Source organism: Hemitrygon akajei, chromosome 11 (genome assembly GCF_048418815.1).
Source record: "Hemitrygon akajei chromosome 11, sHemAka1.3, whole genome shotgun sequence".
Classification (NCBI taxonomy): Eukaryota; Metazoa; Chordata; class Chondrichthyes; order Myliobatiformes; family Dasyatidae; genus Hemitrygon; species Hemitrygon akajei.
The window spans coordinates 3843379-3866384 of record NC_133134.1 but is presented as its reverse complement, the minus strand read 5'-3'; the positions used below and the strand labels follow the sequence as shown (position 1 = coordinate 3866384).

Here is a 23006-nt window from a genome sequence, read left to right as displayed (position 1 = left end):
GTTGGCGAGGATGCACTTAGAGTATTTAGTTCAGTGTTGATCTTTATAGGAAAAATGTAATTAAACCCGAAGGCTTGCAGAAAATATCCTCCAGGTTGTCGCCGGGACTTGAGGGGCTGAGTTATAGGACCTTTTCACCGCAGTGCAGGAGACTGAGAGGTGTGTAAGGAGGAGTAGAGATTGTTCCGTGTATATGTGACAAGGTCAAGATTATTTAATGTGAAAGCAGTTTGTTTCCCAGGATTGGTGAATCTAAACTAGGGTTAAGACGAGGAGGGAGGGGTTGAATACAAACTAGAGGAGCAATTGCTTGATGGTCTTTGTATGAAACGAACTGCCAGAGGAGGTGGGTACATTTAAACTGCATTTCCACAGATACATGGATGGGGAAGGTTTAATGGATACGGATCAGATCGATCTGACTCGGTCAGGCATGTCAGACACTCTCCTGGGACCCCTCGTGGTGCATGTCCTAGCCTCATTAGTGCTCCCAAGCGCCATTGAATTCCATTTCTCAGCCCACTTCGCCCGCACATCGATATCACTCTGCCCACCCTCCACATCAATGTCATCGGTGAACTGCCATCCTGCCTTCTTTGTCCACAACAGATCGTTCACGTACGTTGTACATTGGGAAGTTAGCTGGGCAGTGCATGGAGCTCTCGCCCAGTGGTGTGTCGAACCGTGTGCTTAACGCTACGCTGACGCGTCTTTCAGTGACAGTGCATCAGGATCCAGAGTACCACGGCTTTCCGAGACAGACAAGCTGGAACCGCGGCAAGTGCAGCGACCTTTGCCCAGAACGGACGGACCTGCTGCCATCCTCACCAGCTACATTGGTTGCTGGATCCTGGTCACTTTGTCATCTGGAATTCCTAAGTCAAGAATGAGGCATAAGGCTCGTTGCTTATGGCCAATTTATTGAGTGTTACAAGAGCAAAGGCAAACAATCCTGCTCAGCTCCTAAAGTAACCAGTACCAACTGAAAAATGGCAATTACCCTCTGAAATAACCAGATTCAAGTGGTTTGATACCTACTACCAAAAATCTGAGAAGGAGCTAGAAAAACACAGAAGCAACAATAGGACAATTACTGGAAAATTCCGTGAGCAAACGCAAACACACCTATATAGACGATTATATAAGGATACAAGCAAGTGCAGGAAAGTCAAACCAAAAGATAATTAACAGTCGTTCCTTCGTTGTGTGGCAGCTCTTATGAATTGGGCGATTGTGGTCTTTCCATCACCATGACTGCTCTCGGCATTTTTTCTGCAGAAGTGGTTTGTCATTGCCTTCTTCTGGGCAGTGTCTTTACAAGACAGATGACCCCAACCATTACCAATACTCTTCAGAGATTGTCTGCCTGGCGTCAGTGGTCGCATAACCAGGATTTGTGATCTGCACCGGCTGCTCATTCGACCATCCACCACCTCCCAAGACTTAATATGACCCAGATTGGGGGGAGGGGGGTTCACCTTTCCCAAGCGTGAGCTGCTGGCGAGCAGAGGGAAGAAGCACGTTATTCCTCCTTTGGTAGAGACAGATCTCCACCCTGCCACCCCAAATAACTCCGTTATAGGGAGAAATTGCCCACACTGGATCCTTCCTCCCTGAGTTATGGGGAGAAATTGCCCACACTGGATCCTTCCTCCCTGAGTTATGGGGAGAAATTGCCCACACTGGATCCTTACCCCCCGAGTTATGGGGAGAGATTGCCCCACTGGATCCTTACCCCCTGAGTTATGGGGAGAGATTGCCCACACTGGATCCTTACCCCCTGAGTTATGGGGAGAGATTGCCCACACTGGATCCTTACTCCTCGAGTTATGGGGAGAGATTGCCCACACTGGATCCTTACCCCCTGAGTTATGGGGAGAGATTGCCCCCTCTGGATCCTTACCCCCTGAGTTATGGGGAGAGATTGCCCACACTGGATCCTTACCCCCCGAGTTATGGGGAGAGATTGCCCCACTGGATCCTTATTCCCTGAGTTATGGGGAGTGATTGCCCACACTGGATCCTTACTCCCCGAGTTATGGGGAGAGATTGCCCACACTGGATCCTTACTCCCCGAGTTATGGGGAGAGATTGCCCACACTGGATCCTTCCTCCCCGAGTTATGGGGAGAGATTGCCCATACTGGATCCTTCCTCCCTGAGTTATAGGGAGAGATTGCCCACACTGGATCCTTACCCCCTGAGTTATGGGGAGAAATTGCCCACACTGGATCCTTACCCCCTGAGTTATGGGGAGAAATTGCCCACACTGGATCCTTCCTCCCTGAGTTATGGGGAGAGATTGCCCACACTGGATCCTTACCCCCTGAGTTATGGGGAGAAAATGCCCACACTGGATCCTTACCCCCTGAGTTATGGGGAGAAATTGCCCACACTGGATCCTTCCTCCCTGAGTTATGGGGAGAAATTGCCCACACTGGATCCTTCCTCCCTGAGTTATGGGGAGAGATTGCCCACACTGGATCCTTACCCCCTGAGTTATGGGGAGAGATTGCCCACACTGGATCCTTCCTCCCTGAGTTATGGGGAGAGATTGCCCACACTGGATCCTTCCTCCCTGAGTTATGGGGAGAGATTGCCCACACTGGATCCTTACCCCCTGAGTTATGGGGAGAAATTACCCACACTGGATCCTTACCCCCTGAGTTATGGGGAGAGATTGCCCACACTGGATCCTTACCCCCTGAGTTATGGGGAGAGATTGCCCACACTGGATCCTTACCCCCCGAGTTATGGGGAGAGATTGCCCACACTGGATCCTTACCCCCCGAGTTATGGGGAGAGATTGCCCACACTGGATCCTTACCCCCTGAGTTATGGGGAGAGATTGCCCACACTGGATCCTTACCCCCCGAGTTATGGGGAGAGATTGCCCACACTGGATCCTTACCCCCTGAGTTATGGGGAGAGATTGCCCACACTGGATCCTTACCCCCTGAGTTATGGGGAGAGATTGCCCCCTCTGGATCCTTACCCCCTGAGTTATGGGGAGAGATTGCCCACACTGGATCCTTACCCCCCGAGTTATGGGGAGAGATTGCCCCCTCTGGATCCTTACCCCCCGAGTTATGGGGAGAGATTGCCCACACTGGATCCTTACCCCCTGAGTTATGGGGAGAGATTGCCCACACTGGATCCTTACTCCCCGAGTTATGGGGAGAGATTGCCCACACTGGATCCTTACCCCCCGAGTTATGGGGAGAGATTGCCCACACTGGATCCTTATTCCCTGAGTTATGGGGAGAGATTGCCCACACTGGATCCTTACTCCCCTGAGTTATGGGGAGAGATTGCCCACACTGGATCCTTACTCCCCGAGTTATGGGGAGCGATTGCCCACACTGGATCCTTACCCCCCGAGTTATGGGGAGAGATTGCCCACACTGGATCCTTCCTCCCCGAGTTATAGGGAGAGATTGCCCACACTGGATCCTTACCCCCCGTGTTATGGGGAGAGATTGCCCACACTGGATCCTTCCTCCCCGAGTTATGGGGAGAGATTGCCCACACTGGATCCTTACTCCCCTGAGTTATAGGGAGAGATTGCCCACACTGGATCCTTACTCCCCTGAGTTATAGGGAGAGATTGCCCACACTGGATCCTTACTCCCCGAGTTATAGGGAGAGATTGCCCACACTGGATCCTTACTCCCTGAGTACGGAGAATAAGGGGTGACCTCACAGAAATTTATAAAACCGTAAAGGATATGGAAAGGTGGGCAGTCATTGTCTTTTCCCCAGGGTCAGGGAGTCCAAGATAAGGGAGCGCACATATGAGATAAGATGGGAGAGATGTAAAAGAGATCTGAGAGGCAGTTTCTTTACACAGTGAGTACCTGGAATGAACTGCCAGTGGAAATGGTCAAGGTAGGTATAATTGCGACAGCTAAGAGGCATTTGGAGAAGGGCCATGGAGGGTAATGGGCCGAACTCAGATTAGCAGGAAGGATGCTGTCAGCATGACCCGATGGGCTGAAGGGCCTCTTTCTATGATGTATTACTCTATGACTATGATCTATATCATAATATATAAAAGGACAAGATTGTTTAATGTCATTTCCAGTAAAATGGAACCAAGTAACTGTTACTCCAGATCCAACGCAGCAAAAAACACATAATAATAATTAAAAACCACACAATACAGTAAATATAAATTTGTTAGATGGTTAATAAACATAGATTGATTGTATGTCTATAAAAGTAACACCAGGCACAGGAGCTGACTCTGACAGGAAATGATAAAGTAGTGGTGTTTGGGGTGGGCCAGTGGGAGGAGGTGTTGATCAGCCTTACTGCTTGGAGAAAGTAACCATGTTTGAGTGTAGTGGTCCTGGTGTGGATGCTCTGTAGCCTTCTCCTGATTGGGCAGTAGGTGGGATCCTTCATGATGTTACAAGTTGTCTGAATGGCTCTGGTAGCCATTCACTACGACCATGACTAATCCTGTGCTAAATCTGGTATCAATGATCACCTTCAGTGAGCCCAGCTGTGAATAAATTCAAGGACATTCACCGTCCTCAGTGCCCACACAATGTTTACATGTCTGTCTACATGTCTGAAACAGATTATCCTTGCTACTTGCAGTTTGTGGGAGCTCACTATGTGCTGGCTGAAAGGATGTGTGACAGATATTGTAGAAATGTACACGTTTCCTGTTGAGTGATGAGATTTGTTTGAATTTCCAGAGAGAAGATGGTGCAGAAATACCAGTCCCCCGTGCGGGTCTACAAGTACACGTTTGAGATGGTGATGGCAGTAAGTTTCTCTCACCGGTTGTCCCCCAACCCACGTGTTTTCAGTGTGATCTTTGCATTTAAAAGTATGTTAGTGAGTTTTAACTGTTCCTTGCACAATGGAGTCTGGTGAGATTTTAAGTCACACCAGAATGTGAATCTCCCGTGCTGTTGAGTTTATGTTGAGTCTGGTATGGAGGGGCCACTGCACAGGATCAGAAAAATCTGCAGAAAGTTGTAAACTCAGCCAGCTCTATCAGGAGCATTAGCCTCCCCAGCATCAAGGACACCTTGAAAGGTGGCACCTATCATTAAAGACCTCCATCACCCAGGACATGCTCCCTTTTCATTACCACCATCAGGGAGAAGGTACAGGAGCCTGAAAACATACACTCAACATTTTAGGAACAGTTTATTCCCTACTGCCGTCAGATTTCTGAATGAATATAGTTTTTTCTATTATTATGTATTGCAATGTACTGCTGTCACAAAACAAATTTCATGACATATGCCAGTAATATGAAACCTGATTCTAATTCTTTAGTCTGAGGCAATGATGCTCTGTTTAAGAGTTTGGCAGGTCGGCAGGAGATGATGAGAATACAGGAACAGGGCACTAGTTTCGCTGATCAGCTAGACCTAATCATCGTTTGACCCTGTTTCTACTGGGGTTAGGTGAGCTTGCCCGATCTTGCTCCGGGTGAGATGTCAACGTTAAAGAGTGTTGCTCATGCCATGACGACAATGGAATGCTGAGGGAATCAGCTTTATTATCACTGATGTATATCATGAATTGTGTTACTTTGTGGCATCAGTTCAGTGCCATATGTCAAAGTTACCATAATTACAGGAAGGATATTTTAAAGGATAAACAGTGCAGAAAGAGACCAAGTAGTGAGGTAGTGTTCATGGACTGTTCAGAAATCTGATGGTGGAGGGAAAGAAGCTGTTCCTAAAACAATGAGTGTGCGTCTTCAGGATCCAGTATCTCTTTCCTCAAGGATGCATGCTTAGCCCACTGCTCTACTCTCTCTAACCTATGACTGTGTGGCTAGATATTCCACAGACACAGATTTCATGAAATATGCCAGTAATATTAAACTTGATTCGGATTCTGGTAGTAATGGGAAGGGGGCATATCTGGTTGGTGAGGGCCCTTCATGATGGATGCTGCCTTCTTGAGGCAGTCCTCAATGTGGAGTGTGCTGATGGTCCAAGTCCCAGACTTTATGATGAGGAGCAGGAGATGACTGGGCACTAATTGTTTTAACGTGGGGTTCCCAATACTCCCCAACTAAGAGGTGGGCTTGACAGAGTGAGTTCTTGGCCCAGAGGCAATGGAATCCAAAACGATTGCACTATGGATAGCAATGTGTAAATAGGCAGAGATGCACACGACTGCTGTGGAAGTTGTGGTAAGGCAAGGGTTAACATAATATCCAGGCAAGGACAGACTACAGATAGAATATTGTTAGCCCAGGCAAGAAAGTTCTTTGAAGAGCATAGATTCCCCTTGCACAGCAGAGTTCTGGAGACAAGACCCAAGGTACACACACCAACCAAGGGACAATTGCTTTACTAACATCAAAGTATTGCTGGTTGGCAACTTGTAGATTCTATGGACTTTTAACACCTCTATTATGAACAGTTTGTTCTTGAGGGTAAGGACTTTCAAACATACACAGTGTACCAAATAGCAGTTATCTGTTCTGGCCTGAGAACAGTGTGGAGACAGGGCCATGCTGTTCTCTTTGTGCACAAGTAAAATAAAGTGTGGTTGACTCGCAGTTATTTGATTATCAGTGATAACACTGCCTGTTCTCAGGTGCAACGTGTGTCAAGGGAGACGGCTCTCCATAAACAACAAACATACTGAAGAACTCACAGGGTCGAGCTCCTTCAGCAAGTTGTTTGTGGCTCCAGATTCCCACATCCACAATGACTTCACCTCTTACTAAAACATGATGCAGCAAATTCACCCCAGCACAGCCTTCATCCACTCAGCAGAAGTGGTAGATCAAAGTTCAATTGTAACAGTTAAGAGAAGTTTGGATAGATTTATGGATCAGAGGGTTTGGAGGGATAGGGCCCGAATGCAGGTAGATGGGACTAGGCAGAATATCAGCTCAGCATGGACTTGATGGGCCAAAGGGCCTTCAGCATGGACACGATACAAGGATAGGTGGAGGGGTAGGAAGTGTTGAGGAAGCAGAGACTTGGACAGATTAGGAGAATGGACAAAGAAGTCACAGATGGAATACAGTGTAGAGAAGTGTTTGGTCATGGACTTTGATAGAAGGAATAAAGGTGTAGACTATTTTCTAAAAGGGAGTGCCTCTTCACACCCAGTGATTCCTCTTCTCCCCATGCCTGTGTTAGTGGCTGTGCTGATGTTAATCCAGTGACCCTGCATTGTCCGCTAGTTGCTCCTCTCCCCCTTAATGCCTCCTGCTTGTTGTCCATCACATCTAATGATAACAGGAAACCTGCGCGGGAAGTTCTTAAAGCGGAAAAGCCGTTGCACTTGGGCAGTGTCACTCTCTCACCCTCGGAAGTTCAAGTCCAGTAGGACGAGTAGTCGTCGTAAACTGGGGTCTTCCTTGTTCGCAGTGGATGACCGTGATGTCTCCTGTGCCTTGTCATGCCCCTCGCTCTCCATGAAGTGTTGCAGAACCACTTTCCTGGCTGCTGGACCTCATCCGCCCAGTCCACCAGAGCTGATTTCACATGCTAGGGCAGGCATGTCCCTACCTCAGTGGGGTATGAGGCCTGCCAGCTACCCTCAGTAGGTTTAGCCCCCCGCTTTCATGTGCAAACAGCTACTTGGAGCCACAGGTGAGAGCTGAGTGTCCAGTGGGCCCCAAAGATGAGTGAGCTGTCCCAGATTGGACATGACCAGCCCCTTCACCAGAGGTGCTACCCCTTCCTGGACACCCCATACACCCCTTAATGCCCTGTTTCTTTACAGGAGTTGATCCAGTCCCTTTCCCCAAGCCCTTTGCTGACTCTAGGAGTCTAATTTCCTCATTCTGTGACTGAGTAGGTATTTTCTTTAGTTCTCAGGCATGTAGTGAGCACAGCTCAGAAACACAAAGCACAAGAATGAGAGAACAAGAGGGCGTGGACTGTGATGGTCACCTGCCAGTAATGAGCTTTAAGGTGACCTTTCTCAAAGTACATTCCAACACTGCTCTCTTGATGTCATGTGTGTCGAGCATTTCGAAATGTTACACAGCAACCTATCCTGCATTGCCTTGCTTGACTCCAAAGAGCTGCTGCGGAAAAGAAGCGGCCATGTAATCCTCCTCTACTCCCCTCAGAGCAGAAGTTCCTACTGTCTGAGGTCATCCGTGTGAAGGAGGATTTGAAACTTCGCCTGGAAGTCAGAGATCTGTCCAGACGAAGAAGAACTCCAAACTTCTCTTTTGTCTTCCTGCCCACACTAGTTTTAGTTCCTCTTGGATTGCATTGTCCACGGGCTTTGAAATGCTGAAACTTGCTGCTCACATAAATGCAGAAAAGACTAAGTGAAGTGATGTCATTTCTGTCAGTCTCTTTCACATAGGACAGATTTTAATTCATTCAGAAATGATAACTCCCTCTCTCCTCATTCCCTTCTCATGCTGTGTCTGTTCAATACTCTCTTACACAATGTTATTTAAATAAAGCAAACATTCCTTTATTAGATGCTGTCAGTAGCTAGGCACTGAGCCAGCAAAGCTCCAAGATTATCCGGACAACATGACTTCACATGTAAAGTCTGTTCCATTGGGATGTGAGACTCCCCTATGCTAATGTACTCTTACACTTTAAAACACTTTTGAGAGACTGAGTAAATTTGAAATTTAATGTTGATTCACTCTTTGTTTCTCTTTGTACCTCTGTCATTGGGACTGTGTGTTTGTCATTGTCAAACTTGGTCTTGTGTTGGCCTGCTGTGTTTATCTTTCTCCCTCTCCTCTCTATCTCTCCCTATCTTCTCTCTCTGTGTATTTCTGTCTCTAAGTGTGCATGTATGTGTGTCTTCCCTATCTTATCCAGATACTCACACATACTTAGTCTCTCTCATACTTGCGTCCCTGCTCCCTTCTGTCACCCCCATGTTGTCAGGGTTTTTATCTCTGGTCTGTGCTGGTTTGGTGCTCAACTATTGATGACTTTGAATAAAGGTGTGTCTGATTTATTTAAATAGAAACGTTTGTAAAATGAAAGAGATTATCAGGATCATCACATTGTAGTGCAGTGAGGCAGCTGCCATTTGTTCTACAAAGTATAACACCCCAGAATGCCAGCAGAGTGACAGGCAGGAAGTAGGTACATTCCATCACAAACAAGGAACTCGGCAGGCCAGAGAAACTCAAGAGCTCCTGCAGCATTTTGTATGTGTTGCTGTGTGTTTCCAGCATCTTTTGTGTTTATAACACCCCAATTTCATTCTGCAGATGGTCACCAGACATCATCTGACAGGAGCCTGGTAGGGTTTTGGACTTTGCCAGGGAGGCTTACTGTGGGAATTCTAGAGTCCTTGGCTTCAGGAACTGAAGGCAAGATTTCCTGAGGGGGGATTCAAGATGGTTTAATGTCACTTCCAGTACACAAGTGTGAAAGAAAATGAAATAATTGTTACTCTGGATCTGATGCAGCACAAAAAACACACAATCAGACAAGGAACATGATAAGTGGCAATACAAAAGCTGGCTTATATGTGTAAATTGTATGTCCAGACAGTGATGCTAGCACAGGAGTGTCTGTACGTAAGGTGACTGACAGGAGATGATAAAGTGGTGGTGGTTGGGGGTGTGGAGGGGTGGGCTAGTGGGTGGAGGTGTTGATCAGCCTTGCTGCTTGGGGAAAGGAACTGTTTTTGAGTCCACACGAGGACTCATGAGTCCTGACGAAGGGTCTCAGCCCGAAACGTCGACAGCGCTTCTCCTTATAGATGCTGCCTGGCCTGCTGTGTTCCACCAGCATTTTGTGTGTGTTTTTGAGTCCAGTGGTCCTGGTGTGGATGTTACGAAGCCTCCACCCTGATGGGAGTGGACAAACAGTCCATGAGCAGGGTGGGTGGCACCCTTCATGATGTTACACCTTTCTGTATACATGTTCCCGATGGTGGGTAGGCTGGTGCCGGTGATCATTGGGCAGTTTTGACTACCCGTTCTAGAGCCTTACTGTTCACCACAGTGCAGTTTCTGGACCGTGTAGTGATGCAGCTTGTTGGGATGCTCTCTACCGTGCATCGATAGAAAGACACAGGTATAGATGTACACAGTCCAGCTCTCTTCAACCTCCTCAGAAAGTAGAGGTGTTGGTGATTGTGTAGGGTGTGCTCTGGGACCATGAGGGGTTGTACAAGCTGTGCTGTCTGCAGGAGTTTGAAACTGTTTGCAGTTTGCACTGCAGTGCCACTGTTGTAAAGAGGGGTGGGAGTGGTGTGTAAGAGAGGTGTGTAATTGGATTCACACACGAGCACTGAAAGATTAAAAGAGATTTGCTTTATTTGTCACATTTACATCAAATCATACAGTGAAATGTGTCACTTGTTTCAACAACTGACACAGTCCGAGGATGTGCTGGGGCAAGGGTCACCGTGCTTCCGACACCAACGTAGCACGCCCACACCCCACTAGCCTGTACCTCTTTGCAATATGGCAGGAAAGCGGAGCAATCGTAAGAAACCCACCCGGTCACGGGGAGGATCCCCAAGGGTGCCGTATCCTCAGGCTCTGATGCAGATGACAGATTTATTGTATGTTTCTCTGTAGTGTGACAAGTAAAGGTAATTTTCTTCATGTTCACAGGTAGGTAGGGTGGGAAAGGTGATCAGTCACTGAGTGCGGGAGTTGGGATATCATGCTGCAGTGTGTAAGTATTGGCAAAGTCACCCTCGGAGTACTGTGTACAGTTTTGATCACTCGGTGATAGAAAGATGTGGTTAAACAGGAAAGGGCACAGAAAAGATTTGCAAGGATGTTGCCAGGACCAAAGGGCCTAAGCTGGAGGAAGAGATTGGCCTGGCTGGGACTTTATTCTTTGGAGTGTAGGAGAACGAGGGGTTTAATGATGTGAGGCACAGATAATGTGAATGGTAACAGTCTTTTCCCCAGAGTAGGAGACACCAAAACTAGGGGAGATAGAGTTAAGGTGAGAGGGAAAAGATTTAAAGGGGACCTGAGGGCAACCCTCTCCCCAGAGAGTGGTGAGTTTAAGCAATGAGCTGCCACAGGAACTGACTGAGGTGGGTACAATAGTTTCATTAAGAAGCACCTGCACATGTACATGGAGGGTTTGGCTTAGAGAGATACGGGACAGGAAGTTGGGACTAAATGGACTAGTTGGGCTGAAGGGCCTGTACCCTTGTTGTGTTGCCCTGTGACTCTATCCGCCTGTCACTGTTGTGTTGCCCTGTGACTCTATCCGCCTGTCACTGTTGTGTTGCCCTGTGACTCCGCCTGTCACTGTTGTGTTGCCCTGTGACTCTATCCGCCTGTCACTATTGTGTTGCCCTGTGACTCTATCTGCCTGTCACTGTTGTGTTGCCCGGTGACTCTATCCGCCTGTCACTGTTGTGTTGCCCTGTGACTCTGCTTGTCACTGTTGTGTTGCCCGGTGACTCTATCCGTCTGTCACTGTTGTGTTGCCCTGTGACTCCGCCTGTCACTGTTGTGTTGCCCTGTGACTCCGTCTGCCTGTCACTGTTGTGTTGCCCTGTGACTCCGTCTGCCTGTCACTGTTGTGGCACTGTGTGCATCTCCACCATGTTGAATGATCAGTCCAGGGAGAGAGAGCCAACAACTGGGCCCTCAGACCAGTTTCTGCGTTGCAGTTGGACAACTGCTCAACCTGCTGAGCTCCTTCACCATTAGTTCTTAAGACAAGGGGACAGAATCATGCTGTTCGGCCCATCGAGTCTGCACTGCCATTCCATCAAGGCCGACTTATTAACCCCCTCAACTTCATTCTCCTGCCTTGTCCCCGTAACCTTCAGTGTCCTGACTAATCTATCAATCTCTGCTTTAAAAATATCCAATAGCCCATCTTCCACGTTTGTCTGTGGCAATGACTCACCACACTCTGGCTAAAAAAATTCCTCCTCATCTCTGTACTAAATGGACATCCTCCTATTCTGAGGCTGTGTCCTCAGGTCCTAGACTCCCCCACCAAAAGAAACATCCTCTCCACATCCACTCTATCTTGGCCTTTCAATATTCAATAGGTTTCAATGAGATCCCCCCCCCACACCCCCATTCTGCTAAACTCCAGCATGTACAGGCCCAGAGCCATCAAACACTCCTGACACATTAACCCTTTCATTCTCAAGGACCTCCTCTGGACCCTTGAACATCTTTTCTCAGATAAGGAGTCCAAAACTGCTCTCAATACTGCAAGAGCCTCAGAGAGAGCAGAGTGCAGCAGAATCTGCTGTCCCACGTCCTGGCATCGGCACCCTCTGCTGTCTCCAGTGCATTCAGCATGAGAATCACTGACATGGTCATGATATTTATTGTTTTGTGGCAGCACTACGGTGCAAGATATTAAAAAATGATAGTAAGAAATGTTTAAAAAAATACATGAGTGCAAAAAGAGCAAAATGTGAGGTAGTGGCCATTCAGGAATCCAGTGGCAGAGGGGAAGAAACATTGAGTGTGTGTCTTTAGGCTCCTGTATTCTTCCCGGATGGTAGAGATGAGAAGCAGGCATATCCTGGTTGGTGAGGATCTTCAATGATGGCATCATGTTATGAAGATGTCCTTGGTGGTGGGGAGGGTAGTGCTCATGTTGGAGCTGACTGAGTTTACAACCCTCTGCAGTGGTCCCTCCACACCAGACCAGTTAGAGATCTCTTCTGGGTGTTGAGTTTTACCTCACTTCCTAATACAGGCTTATGAGAAGAGATTCCCGACATGCCCGCTGATCCCGGTTTTCCTGGGGAGTGAGAAACTCAGTGAGTACAAGAATGAGGATGGCTCGCTGCATGTTGTGGAGCGAAGCTGCAAGCTGAACGTGGAGGCCCCTCGGCTGCTGAAGAAGGTGAGTGGGGAGGGGGGGGGGCTCTGCAGGGACCTCACACCTGTGTTCCCCACTCAGCTGAAAGCAGATTGGGTTGGTGGTGTCTGGGTGATAGCAGATTCCAAATGAAAGGTCTCGACCCAAAACATTAACTCTTCTTTTCTCTCCATTGACGTTGCCTGACTGACTAAGCATTTTCATTTAGAGATACTGTGGGAAACAGGCCCTCCCGGCCCAATGAGCCACACCACCCAGTAACCTCCCTATTTAACCCTAGCCTAACCACAGGACAATTTACAATGACCAATTAACCTACTAACCGGTACATCTTTGGACTGCGGGAGGAAACCCATGCGCTCATGGGAAGAATGTGGAAACTCCTTACAGAGGACGCCAGAATTGAACCCTGAGCTGCGATAACCACCGTGGTTACACTATTCTGTGTGCGATGCTTCAGATTATCAGGATCTGCATTCTCTCTTGTGTCTGGCAGCATCTGACCTGGAAGAACTAGACCTAGCCTGGGATGGAGTGGGAGGGTGTAGCAGAGGTAGACTGGGACTTGATTCACGTTAGGAGATCAGATAACCGTCAGAGCACAGGAAGGAATTTTCAGGAAGGAACTGAAAAGATGAGGAAAAAGCACTTGTAAGGGTCCAGGTAGCTAGAGAGCTGCTCAAAGGACAGGTCCAGTGGGATAGATGGTCTCCCATTTACACAAGAGATCCTGCAGGTGCTGGAAATCTTGAGCAACACACACAAAATGCTGGAGGAACTCAGCAAGTGGCACCCATGGAGAGGCATAAATGGTGAATGTTTCAGGCCGAGAACCTTCACCAAGAAAGGGGAGCAAAGCCAGAATAAGAAATCAGTGTGAGGCATGGATGAAGACAAGCTGGCAGGTGAAAGGTGAGACCAGGAGACCAGGTGAGGGGGTGAGGCATGGATGAAGTAAGAAGCTCAGAGGTGATAGGTAGAAAAGGTAAAGAAGAAAGAGTCTGGTAGGAGAGGACAGTGGACCATGGGAGAAAGGGGAGGTGGAGGTCACCCAGAGGGAAACATTGGGTAGGCGAGGAGAAGAGAAGGGATGAGAGGGTAACTGGAATGGGGATTGGGAACAAAAAAAAATGTCTCCCATCCACTCCATAATGTACTGGTTAGGCACAGGAGTACATTCAGCCAGAGACTCATTCCACCGAGATGTAACACTGAGCGTCATAGGAAGTCATTCCTACCTGTGGCCATCAAACTTTACAACTCCTCCCTCAGAGTGTCAGACACCTTGAACCAATAGGCTAGTCCTGGACTTATTTCCACTTGGCATGATTAACTTATTATTATTTAATTATTTATGGTTTTATATTGCTATATTTCTACACTATTCTTGGTTGGTGCAACTGTAATGAAACCCAATTTCCCTCGGGATCAATAAAGTATGCCTGTCTGTCTGTCTGAAAGAAGGAGGGAGATCGGAGTAATTACTTGAAGATAAAAAAATTGATGTTCATACCATTGGGTTGGAGGATACCCAGATGTAATATGAGGTGTTTCTCCTCCAACCTGGGAGTGGCCTCATTGTAGCAGTACAGGAGGCTGTGGACAGACACGTCAGAATGGGAAGTCAGGATGAAATGGGAGATTCATTTATTTTAATTATTTAATTAACATTAAATGATATGGATGAGTTGCTGGGCGACATTGGACTGGGGTGAGGGATACGGAGTGTGTTCCAGGTGCCTGTGCCGGAAGCCTGACCCGGTGGTGGGCAGACCCTTGTTCTGGGTCAGACAGGGCTGGACTCCTCCAACAAACAAGGACAAACTTCTGTGGCCCGTTGCAGATCGCAGGAGTGGAGCATGTCTACTTTATCCAGAAGAACACACTCAACTGGAAGGAGCGAACACTGCTGATCGAGGCTCACAACGAGACGTTCGCCAACCGGGTCCTGGTCAATGAGGTTTGCAGTTACAGAGTGAGTCCCAGCACTGAGAATCCAATGTGTAACTTACTTACTGCCCATTACGCGGCTGGCATTTCAGGCAGCAGTAAAGGTCCTCCATCTCTGGCGGTGATCACGGCTTTTTTCACTGTGCTCTCGGTTTTCACCACTGTCAGTCATGCAAGGCCTGTGTGGAGGCTGAGGAAAACCGTCACACTCAGGTGTAGAGGGATTCTTCATTGCTGTTTCTGTAACAATTTTGTTTGACCAGTCGGGGTTGTTAACCCTGAGCTGAACCCCCGACCCTGGAGGACCGGTGAACCACTCTTAGTCTGGCCTTGACCCTTTCACCTCTTTGGCATGGGTGACCCTACCAAGAGCCAAAGCATAAAGCCCTGACTCCAGCCAACATGGCTCTCCGGGTCATTGAGGCATGCGAGCCTCCAAACCATGACAAGGTCGTGGCCCTCTTGACACTTAAACCACTGTCTTCCTGTTTTCTGTGCAGTCCCCATATTACTGGAGGCCAGGCATCAACGTCTGTGCCTGTGGGATACCATCAAAAACTGGAGTAACACTCACAAAATGCTGGAGGAACTCAGCAAGTCAGGCAACATCTATGGAGGGGAATAAACAGTCAATGTACCAGGCCAAGACCTTTCATCAGAACTAACCAGTCCCTCTCGGCCCAAAATGTCAACTACTTATTCCTCTCCATAGATGCTGCCTGACTTGCTGAGTTCCTCCAGCATTAGTATGTGTTACTGTGGATTTCCAGCATCTGCGGAATCTCTGCTGTTTACACGAACCAGGAGCAGGAGTTAGTCATTTGGCTGGTTGAGCCTGCTCCAGCATTCAATATGATCAAGGCTGGACTCAATTTCACCTACCTGCCTTTCTCCCCAGACCCATAACTCCCCCACTATGCAAAAATCCACTGAAATGTGTCTCAACTATCTACTATTAGCTTTATTTGTCACATGTACAGTGAAATGTCTCCTTTTATCAACAACCAGCACAGTCCAAGGATGTGCTGGGCATCCCGCAAGAGTCGCCAGTTTGCTTCAGGTGCTGATGTAGCATGCCTACAACTTGCTAACCCTAACCTGTAGCCTTGGACTGTGGGAGCAAACTGGAGCATCTGGTGGAAACCCATGCAGTCACAGGGAGAACGTACAAACTTCCTACAGTCAACAGCAGGAATTGAATGCCAATGAGTGATCGCTGTCGCGCCTACTCCACCTTTCAATACAATCATGGCTCATCTACTTGCCTTTTCCCCAGAACCTAGAATTTCCTGGCTATGAGGCAGCATCTGTTGCTTTCCTGGTAGAGAATCCCACAAATTCACAACTCTGGGAAAAGCAGTTTCTCTTCATCTCTGACCGAAATCTTTTCCCTCGAATCTTGAGGCTCTGTCCCCTAGGCGAGACAGCTCAGCCAGACTCCGGGATTTTCTGGAATTCTGGGTTCAATGTGTCTCCATTCTCTTCTCCAGGTTCACCCAGACAATGAGGACTGGACCTGCTTCGAGCAGTCTGCATCGCTGGACATCAAGTCATTCTTTGGCTTTGAGAGCACGGTGGAGAAGATTGCGATGAGACAGTACACAGCCAATGTCAAGAGGGTAGGGTCCAGTTTATGGTGGGGTTTGGGGTGAGGGGATCAGTGATGATGGGATAGAAATCTGACACCAACCCTGCATTTGATTGGCTCTTCCTCTTTGAATGAAAGTGACCTGGATTTAATACTATATTAGATGGGCTCTTTTTCTTTGAATGAAGGGGACCTGCATTCATGTCTGGTAGCTGGTGGAGATCTCCCCAGATACATGCTGATTGATATTAACACACTCTGACTGACACGTGCTGATTGATATTGACACACGCAGATTGATATTGACGCATGCTGATTGATATGGACGCATGCTGACTGACACATGCTGATTGATATTGACACGTGCTGATTGACATGTGCCAACTGATATGGACGCATGCTGACTGACACATACCGATTGATATTGACACATGCTGATTGACACGTGCCGATTGATATTGACACATGCTGATTGACACGTGCCGATTGATATTGACACATGCTGATTGACACGTGCCGATTGATATTGACACATGCTGATTGACACGTGCCGATTGATATTGACACATGCTGATTGACACATACCGATTGATATTGACACATGCTGATTGACAAGTGCCAAATGATATTGACACATGCTGATTGACACACACCGATTGATATTGACACATGCTGATTGACACACACCGATTGATATTGACACATGCTGATTGATATGGACGCACGCTGATTGACACACACCGATTGATATGGATGCACGCTGATTGACACGTGCCGATTGATGCACGCTGATTGACACACGCCGATTGATATGGACGCATGCTGATTGACACGTGCCGATTGATATGGACGCATGCTGATTGACACATGCCGATTGATGCACGCTGATTGACACACGCCGATTGATATGGACGCATGCTGATTGACACACGCCGATTGATATGGACGCATGCTGATTGACACGTGCCGATTGATGCACGCTGATTGACACACGCCGATTGATATGGACGCATGCTGATTGACACGTGCCGATTGATGCACGCTGATTGACACGTGCCGATTGATATGGACGCATGCTGATTGACACGTGCCGATTGATGCACGCTGATTGACACGTGCCGATTGATATGGACACATGCTGATTGACACATGCCGATTGATATGGACGCATGCTGATTGACACGTGCCGATTGATGCACGCTATTGCTTGGTTAAGTTGTTCTCCAGCTATTGGGCTGACCTCTTGCCCAGAATGAGCTGCCATCCCTCAGTAACAGATTCTGCTGTTTCAGGGTAAGGAAGTTATCGAGCACTTCCTAAGGGAACTGACAACACAGGGAACTCGACACATCCCTCGTTGGACTCCTCCTGTGTCAGCCCCTATCAATGATGTGGTGCCAGTGTCCAGCTGTCCTGCACCAGTGTCCTCGGCGCCTCTCGGGACCGAGCCATCGGACACAGAGACGGTCGGCACCCCCGGGGAGGCAGCGGCCAGTCTGTGTGAACCCACAGTGTCTGATGGTTAGTGTTTTTCGGCAATTGACATCACTCTCCTCCCTGTGATGGGTTGTGTGGGCAGGGGTGGAGAAAAGGGGAGACCACCCCACGTGACCAGTTGTGGCAGAGCTGTCGATGTTGTCTATGTGAAATTTAGTAAGGTGTTAGACAAGCTCCCTCGGGGAGGCTCCTCCAGAAGTTCAAGATGCGTGGGATCCACGGTGAACTGGCTGCCTGGATTCAGAATTTGCTTGCCCCAGATGGTAGTGGTTGATGGGGTTTAATCTGGCTGGTCTGTGAATTTTACAACATTTTTTCAATTTAGCTTATAAATTTCCCGAAGTGCAGGGTAGCTGCAAGCTTTGTCCCTCTGCTCTGCTGCAGCTGGTTTGATGTGACCGCATTACTGAGTTCGTTCAAGTTCGAGTTTAACTGTCATTCAACTATACACGTGGAACAGCGTTTCTCTGGGGTCAAGGGGCAAAGCACAGAACCAACAGTCACACACACAACAAGGCACATGTAATTTTAGCAGTGGGACATACAGTTACAAAAATAGACGGATCAAATCATAATAATAGAGCCCAAGTGCCTGAGGGCCAAGGCCTGATGTTCACAGGTGCAGGAGATGTTGCCCTGGAGCCACGTTTCTGCAGGAAGAGACCGCAGCAGTCCCTCATCTCGCACTAGTTCAGCCGCTGATTAACCTAATTCAGCTGGTCTTCCTGGAAGCAAATGCTGTAGCCTCAGTGACGCTGGGTTTTACCCCTGTGCTTTGCAGCTGACAAACTTGATACCGACTACATCGAGCGTTACCTGGGCCGTCTGTCTCCGATGCAAGAGAGCTGCCTGATCCAGCTGCGCCAGTGGCTGCAGGAGACACACAAAGGCAAGGTGGGCGATGGGCAGAGCCGGGGAGGGCATGCAGCAGCCTCGGGGGTGATGGGCAGAGCCGGGGAGGGCATGCAGCAGCCTCGGGGGCGATGGGCAGAGCCGGGGAGGGCATGCAGCCACCTCGGGGGCGATGGGCAGAGCCGGGGAGGGCATGTAGCCACCTCGGGGGCGATGGGCAGAGCAGGGGAGGGCATGCAGCAGCCTCGGGGGCGATGGGCAGAGCCGGGGAGGGCATGCAGCCACCTCGGGGGCGATGGGCAGAGCCGGGGAGGGCATGCAGCCACCTCGGGGGCGATGGGCAGAGCCGGGGAGGGCATGCAGCCACCTCGGGGGCGATGGGCAGAGCAGGGGAGGGCATGTAGCCCCTCGGGGGCGATGGGCAGAGCCGGGGAGGGCATGTAGCCACCTCGGGGGCGATGGGCAGAGCAGGGGAGGGCATGTAGCCACCTCGGGGGCGATGGGCAGAGCAGGGGAGGGCATGTAGCCACCTCGGGGGCGATGGGCAGAGCAGGGGAGGGCATGTAGCCACCTCGGGGGCGATGGGCAGAGCAGGGGAGGGCATGCAGCCACCTCGGGGGCGATGGGCAGAGCAGGGGAGGGCATGCAGCCACCTCGGGGGCGATGGGCAGAGCCGGGGAGGGCATGTAGCCACCTCGGGGGCGATGGGCAGAGCAGGGGAGGGCATGTAGCCACCTCGGGGGCGATGGGCAGAGCAGGGGAGGGCATGTAGCCACCTCGGGGGCGATGGGCAGAGCCGGGGAGGGCATGTAGCAGCCTCGGGGGTGATGGGCAGAGCAGGGGAGGGCATGCAGCAGCCTCGGGGGCGATGGGCAGAGCAGGGGAGGGCATGTAGCCACCTCGGGGGCGATGGGCAGAGCAGGGGAGGGCATGTAGCCACCTCGGGGGCGATGGGCAGAGCAGGGGAGGGCATGTAGCCACCTCGGGGGCGATGGGCAGAGCCGGGGAGGGCATGTAGCAGCCTCGGGGGTGATGGGCAGAGCAGGGGAGGGCATGCAGCAGCCTCGGGGGCGATGGGCAGAGCAGGGGAGGGCATGTAGCCACCTCGGGGGCGATGGGCAGAGCAGGGGAGGGCATGTAGCCACCTCGGGGGCGATGGGCAGAGCAGGGGAGGGCATGTAGCCACCTCGGGGGCGATGGGCAGAGCCGGGGAGGGCATGTAGCAGCCTCGGGGGTGATGGGCAGAGCAGGGGAGGGCATGCAGCAGCCTCGGGGGCGATGGGCAGAGCAGGGGAGGGCATGTAGCCACCTCGGGGGCGATGGGCAGAGCAGGGGAGGGCATGTAGCCACCTCGGGGGCGATGGGCAGAGCCGGGGAGGGCATGCAGCCACCTCGGGGGCGATGGGCAGAGCAGGGGAGGGCATGTAGCAGCCTCGGGGGCGATGGGCAGAGCAGGGGAGGGCATGCAGCAGCCTCGGGGGCGATGGGCAGAGCAGGGGAGGGCATGTAGCAGCCTCGGGGGCGATGGGCAGAGCCGGGGAGGGCATGCAGCCACCTCGGGGGCGATGGGCAGAGCCGGGGAGGGCATGCAGCCACCTCGGGGGCGATGGGCAGAGCCGGGGAGGGCATGTAGCAGCCTCGGGGGCGATGGGCAGAGCCGGGGAGGGCATGTAGCAGCCTCGGGGGCGATGGGCAGAGCCGGGGAGGGCATGTAGCAGCCTCGGGGGCGATGGGCAGAGCCGGGGAGGGCATGTAGCAGCCTCGGGGGCGATGGGCAGAGCAGGGGAGGGCATGCAGCAGCCTCGGGGGCGATGGGCAGAGCCGGGGAGGGCATGTAGCAGCCTCGGGGGCGATGGGCAGAGCAGGGGAGGGCATGTAGCAGCCTCGGGGGCGATGGGTAGAGCAGGGGAGGGCATGTAGCAGCCTCGGGGGCGATGGGCAGAGCAGGGGAGGGCATGTAGCAGCCTCGGGGGTGATGGGCAGAGCAGGGGAGGGCATGCAGCCACCTCGGGGGCAATGGGCAGAGCAGGGGAGGGCATGTAGCAGCCTCGGGGGCGATGGGCAGAACAGGGGAGGGCATGTAGCAGCCTCGGGGGCGATGGGCAGAGCCGGGGCGGGCATGTAGCAGCCTCGGGGGTGATGGGCAGAGCAGGGGAGGGCATGTAGCAGCCTCGGGGGCGATGGGCAGAGCAGGGGAGGGCATGTAGCAGCCTCGGGGGCGATGGGCAGAGCAGGGGAGGGCATGTAGCAGCCTCGGGGGTGATGGGCAGAGCAGGGGAGGGCATGTAGCAGCCTCGGGGGCGATGGGCAGAGCCGGGGAGGGCATGCAGCAGCCTCGGGGGCGATGGGCAGAGCCGGGGAGGGCATGCAGCCACCTCGGGGGCGATGGGCAGAGCCGGGGAGAGCATGTAGCAGCCTCGGGGGCGATGGATGATGGGGATCGGGGGTGAATGCAGTTGGGGGGACCTGTCTACAGAAGCTGGTGAATGGGGGTTGGCCCAGAAAGCTGAATTAAAATTCTCAAAATCAGAATCGGCTTTGATATCACTTGTGTATGTCATGAAAGGTGTCATTTTGTAGCAGCAACACATCACCATACACAATAAAAAGAAACTATAAACTACAATAGGAAATAGATAGAACGTTTTAAGTAGTGCAAAAAGCAAAAACAATGATGAGGTAGTGGGTGCTGTCCACTCAGAAATCGGATCGCAGATGGAAAGAAACTGTTACTGAATGTTGAAAGTGGGTCTTCAGCCTCCTCCTTGATAGTAACAATGAGAATAGAGCATGTCCTGGGTGATGGGGGTCCTTAATGATGGATGTCATCTATTTGAGGCGTGGCCTGTTGAAGGTGTCCCTGATGCTGGGGAGTTTAGTGCCCATGATGGAGCTGTTAGAGTTTATAGCTTTCTGCAGCTTTTTTCCGATCCTGTGCAGTGGCCCCTCCATACCAGACAGTGATGTGACCAGTTAGAATGCTCTCCACAGTAATCTGTAGAAATGTACAAGTGTCTTTGGTGACAGACCAAGTCCAGTGAAATGTAGCTGCTGTCTTGCTTTCTAGGACAGATCCTCAGAGATACTGACACCCAGGAACGAGGGGCGGGTTCAGGAGAATGGGACTCTTGTGTCAGGGATGCAGTAAGTCTTGGTCCTAGAGTGACACCTGGAGTATAGGTCCCACGTATCTGCTGCAGAGTCAGTCTGCATTCTCACATGCTGAGTTGACGGTGAGGAAGGCTTCACTTGCAAATGACTGGAACATAAGGCAAGGCTGTAATGCCGAGGCTATATACAGCACTAGTCAGAGCGCGTGTGGAGTATTGTGAACAGCTTTGAGCTCAATAGAAAAGACGTCCTGGCACTGGAGGGGGTCCAGAGAAGGTTCATGAGAATGATTCTGGCAATCAAAGGGTTAATGTAGGAGGAGCATCTGATAGCTCTGAGTCTGTACTCACTCGAGTTTAGAAGAATGGGAGGGGGGAATGTCATTGAAACCTATCGAATATTGAAAGGCCTAGATAGAATGAACGTGGAGAGGATGTTTCCAGTAGCGGGGGAGTCTAGGACCAAAAGGCATGGTCTCAGAACAGGAGGACATCCACTTAGAACAGAGATGAGGAGAAATTTCTTTAGCCAAATGGTAGTGAATCTCTGGAATTCATTGCCACAGAACACTGTGGAAGACAAGTCATTTGGTATATTTAAAGCAGAGGTTAACAGGTTCTTGATTAGTCACGTCATCAAAGGTTACAGAGAGAAGGCAGGGGAATGGGGTTGAGAGGGTTAATAAATCTGTGGAATTTATTGCCGCAAATGGCTGTGGAGGCAGGCTATTGAGTGTATTTAAAGCAGGGGGTGATAGGATAAGGAAGTGGAAGGGTGGTTAAGGCAGAATACAGTGTGTTGATCTTCATTAGTCAAGAGCTCCAAGGTAATAGTGCAGCTCTATAAAATCCTGGTTAGACCACACTTGGAATATTGTGTTCAGTGCTGGTCACCTCATTATAGGAAGGAGGGTGCAGAGGAGATTCACCAGGATGCTGTCTGGATTAGAGAGGGTGCAGAGGAGATTCACCAGGACGCTGTCTGGATTAGAGAGGGTGCAGAGGAGATTCACCAGGATGCTGTCTGGATGAGAGAGGGTGCAGAGGAGATTCACCAGGACGCTGTCTGGATTAGAGAGGGTGCAGAGGAGATTCACCAGGACGCTGTCTGGATTAGAGAGGGTGCAGAGGAGATTCACCAGGATGCTGTCTGGATTAGAGAGGGTGCAGAGGAGATTCACCAGGACGCTGTCTGGATTAGAGAGGGTGCAGAGGAGATTCACCAGGACGCTGTCTGGATTAGAGAGGG

At 50.5% G+C, this 23006-nt stretch overlaps 1 protein-coding gene across 3 annotated transcripts in view; it reads left to right on the top strand.

The window, feature by feature from the left end:
- Window positions 1-23006, top strand: part of LOC140735238 (SEC14-like protein 5) — a 58149-nt gene that overhangs the window by 840 nt on the left and 34303 nt on the right. For 2 of the 3 annotated variants that reach the window (XM_073060065.1, XM_073060067.1), the window contains exons 2-7: window positions 4706-4775; window positions 12635-12784; window positions 14604-14735; window positions 16201-16329; window positions 17591-17819; window positions 18577-18689. In XM_073060065.1, the coding sequence (XP_072916166.1) occupies window positions 4713-4775; window positions 12635-12784; window positions 14604-14735; window positions 16201-16329; window positions 17591-17819; window positions 18577-18689 (816 nt within the window). In that variant the 5' untranslated portion in view covers window positions 4706-4712. Of the gene's footprint in view, window positions 1-324; window positions 347-4705; window positions 4776-12634; window positions 12785-14603; window positions 14736-16200; window positions 16330-17590; window positions 17820-18576; window positions 18690-23006 lie in introns of those variants that run through there. The other variant, XM_073060066.1, reaches the window with a different exon arrangement.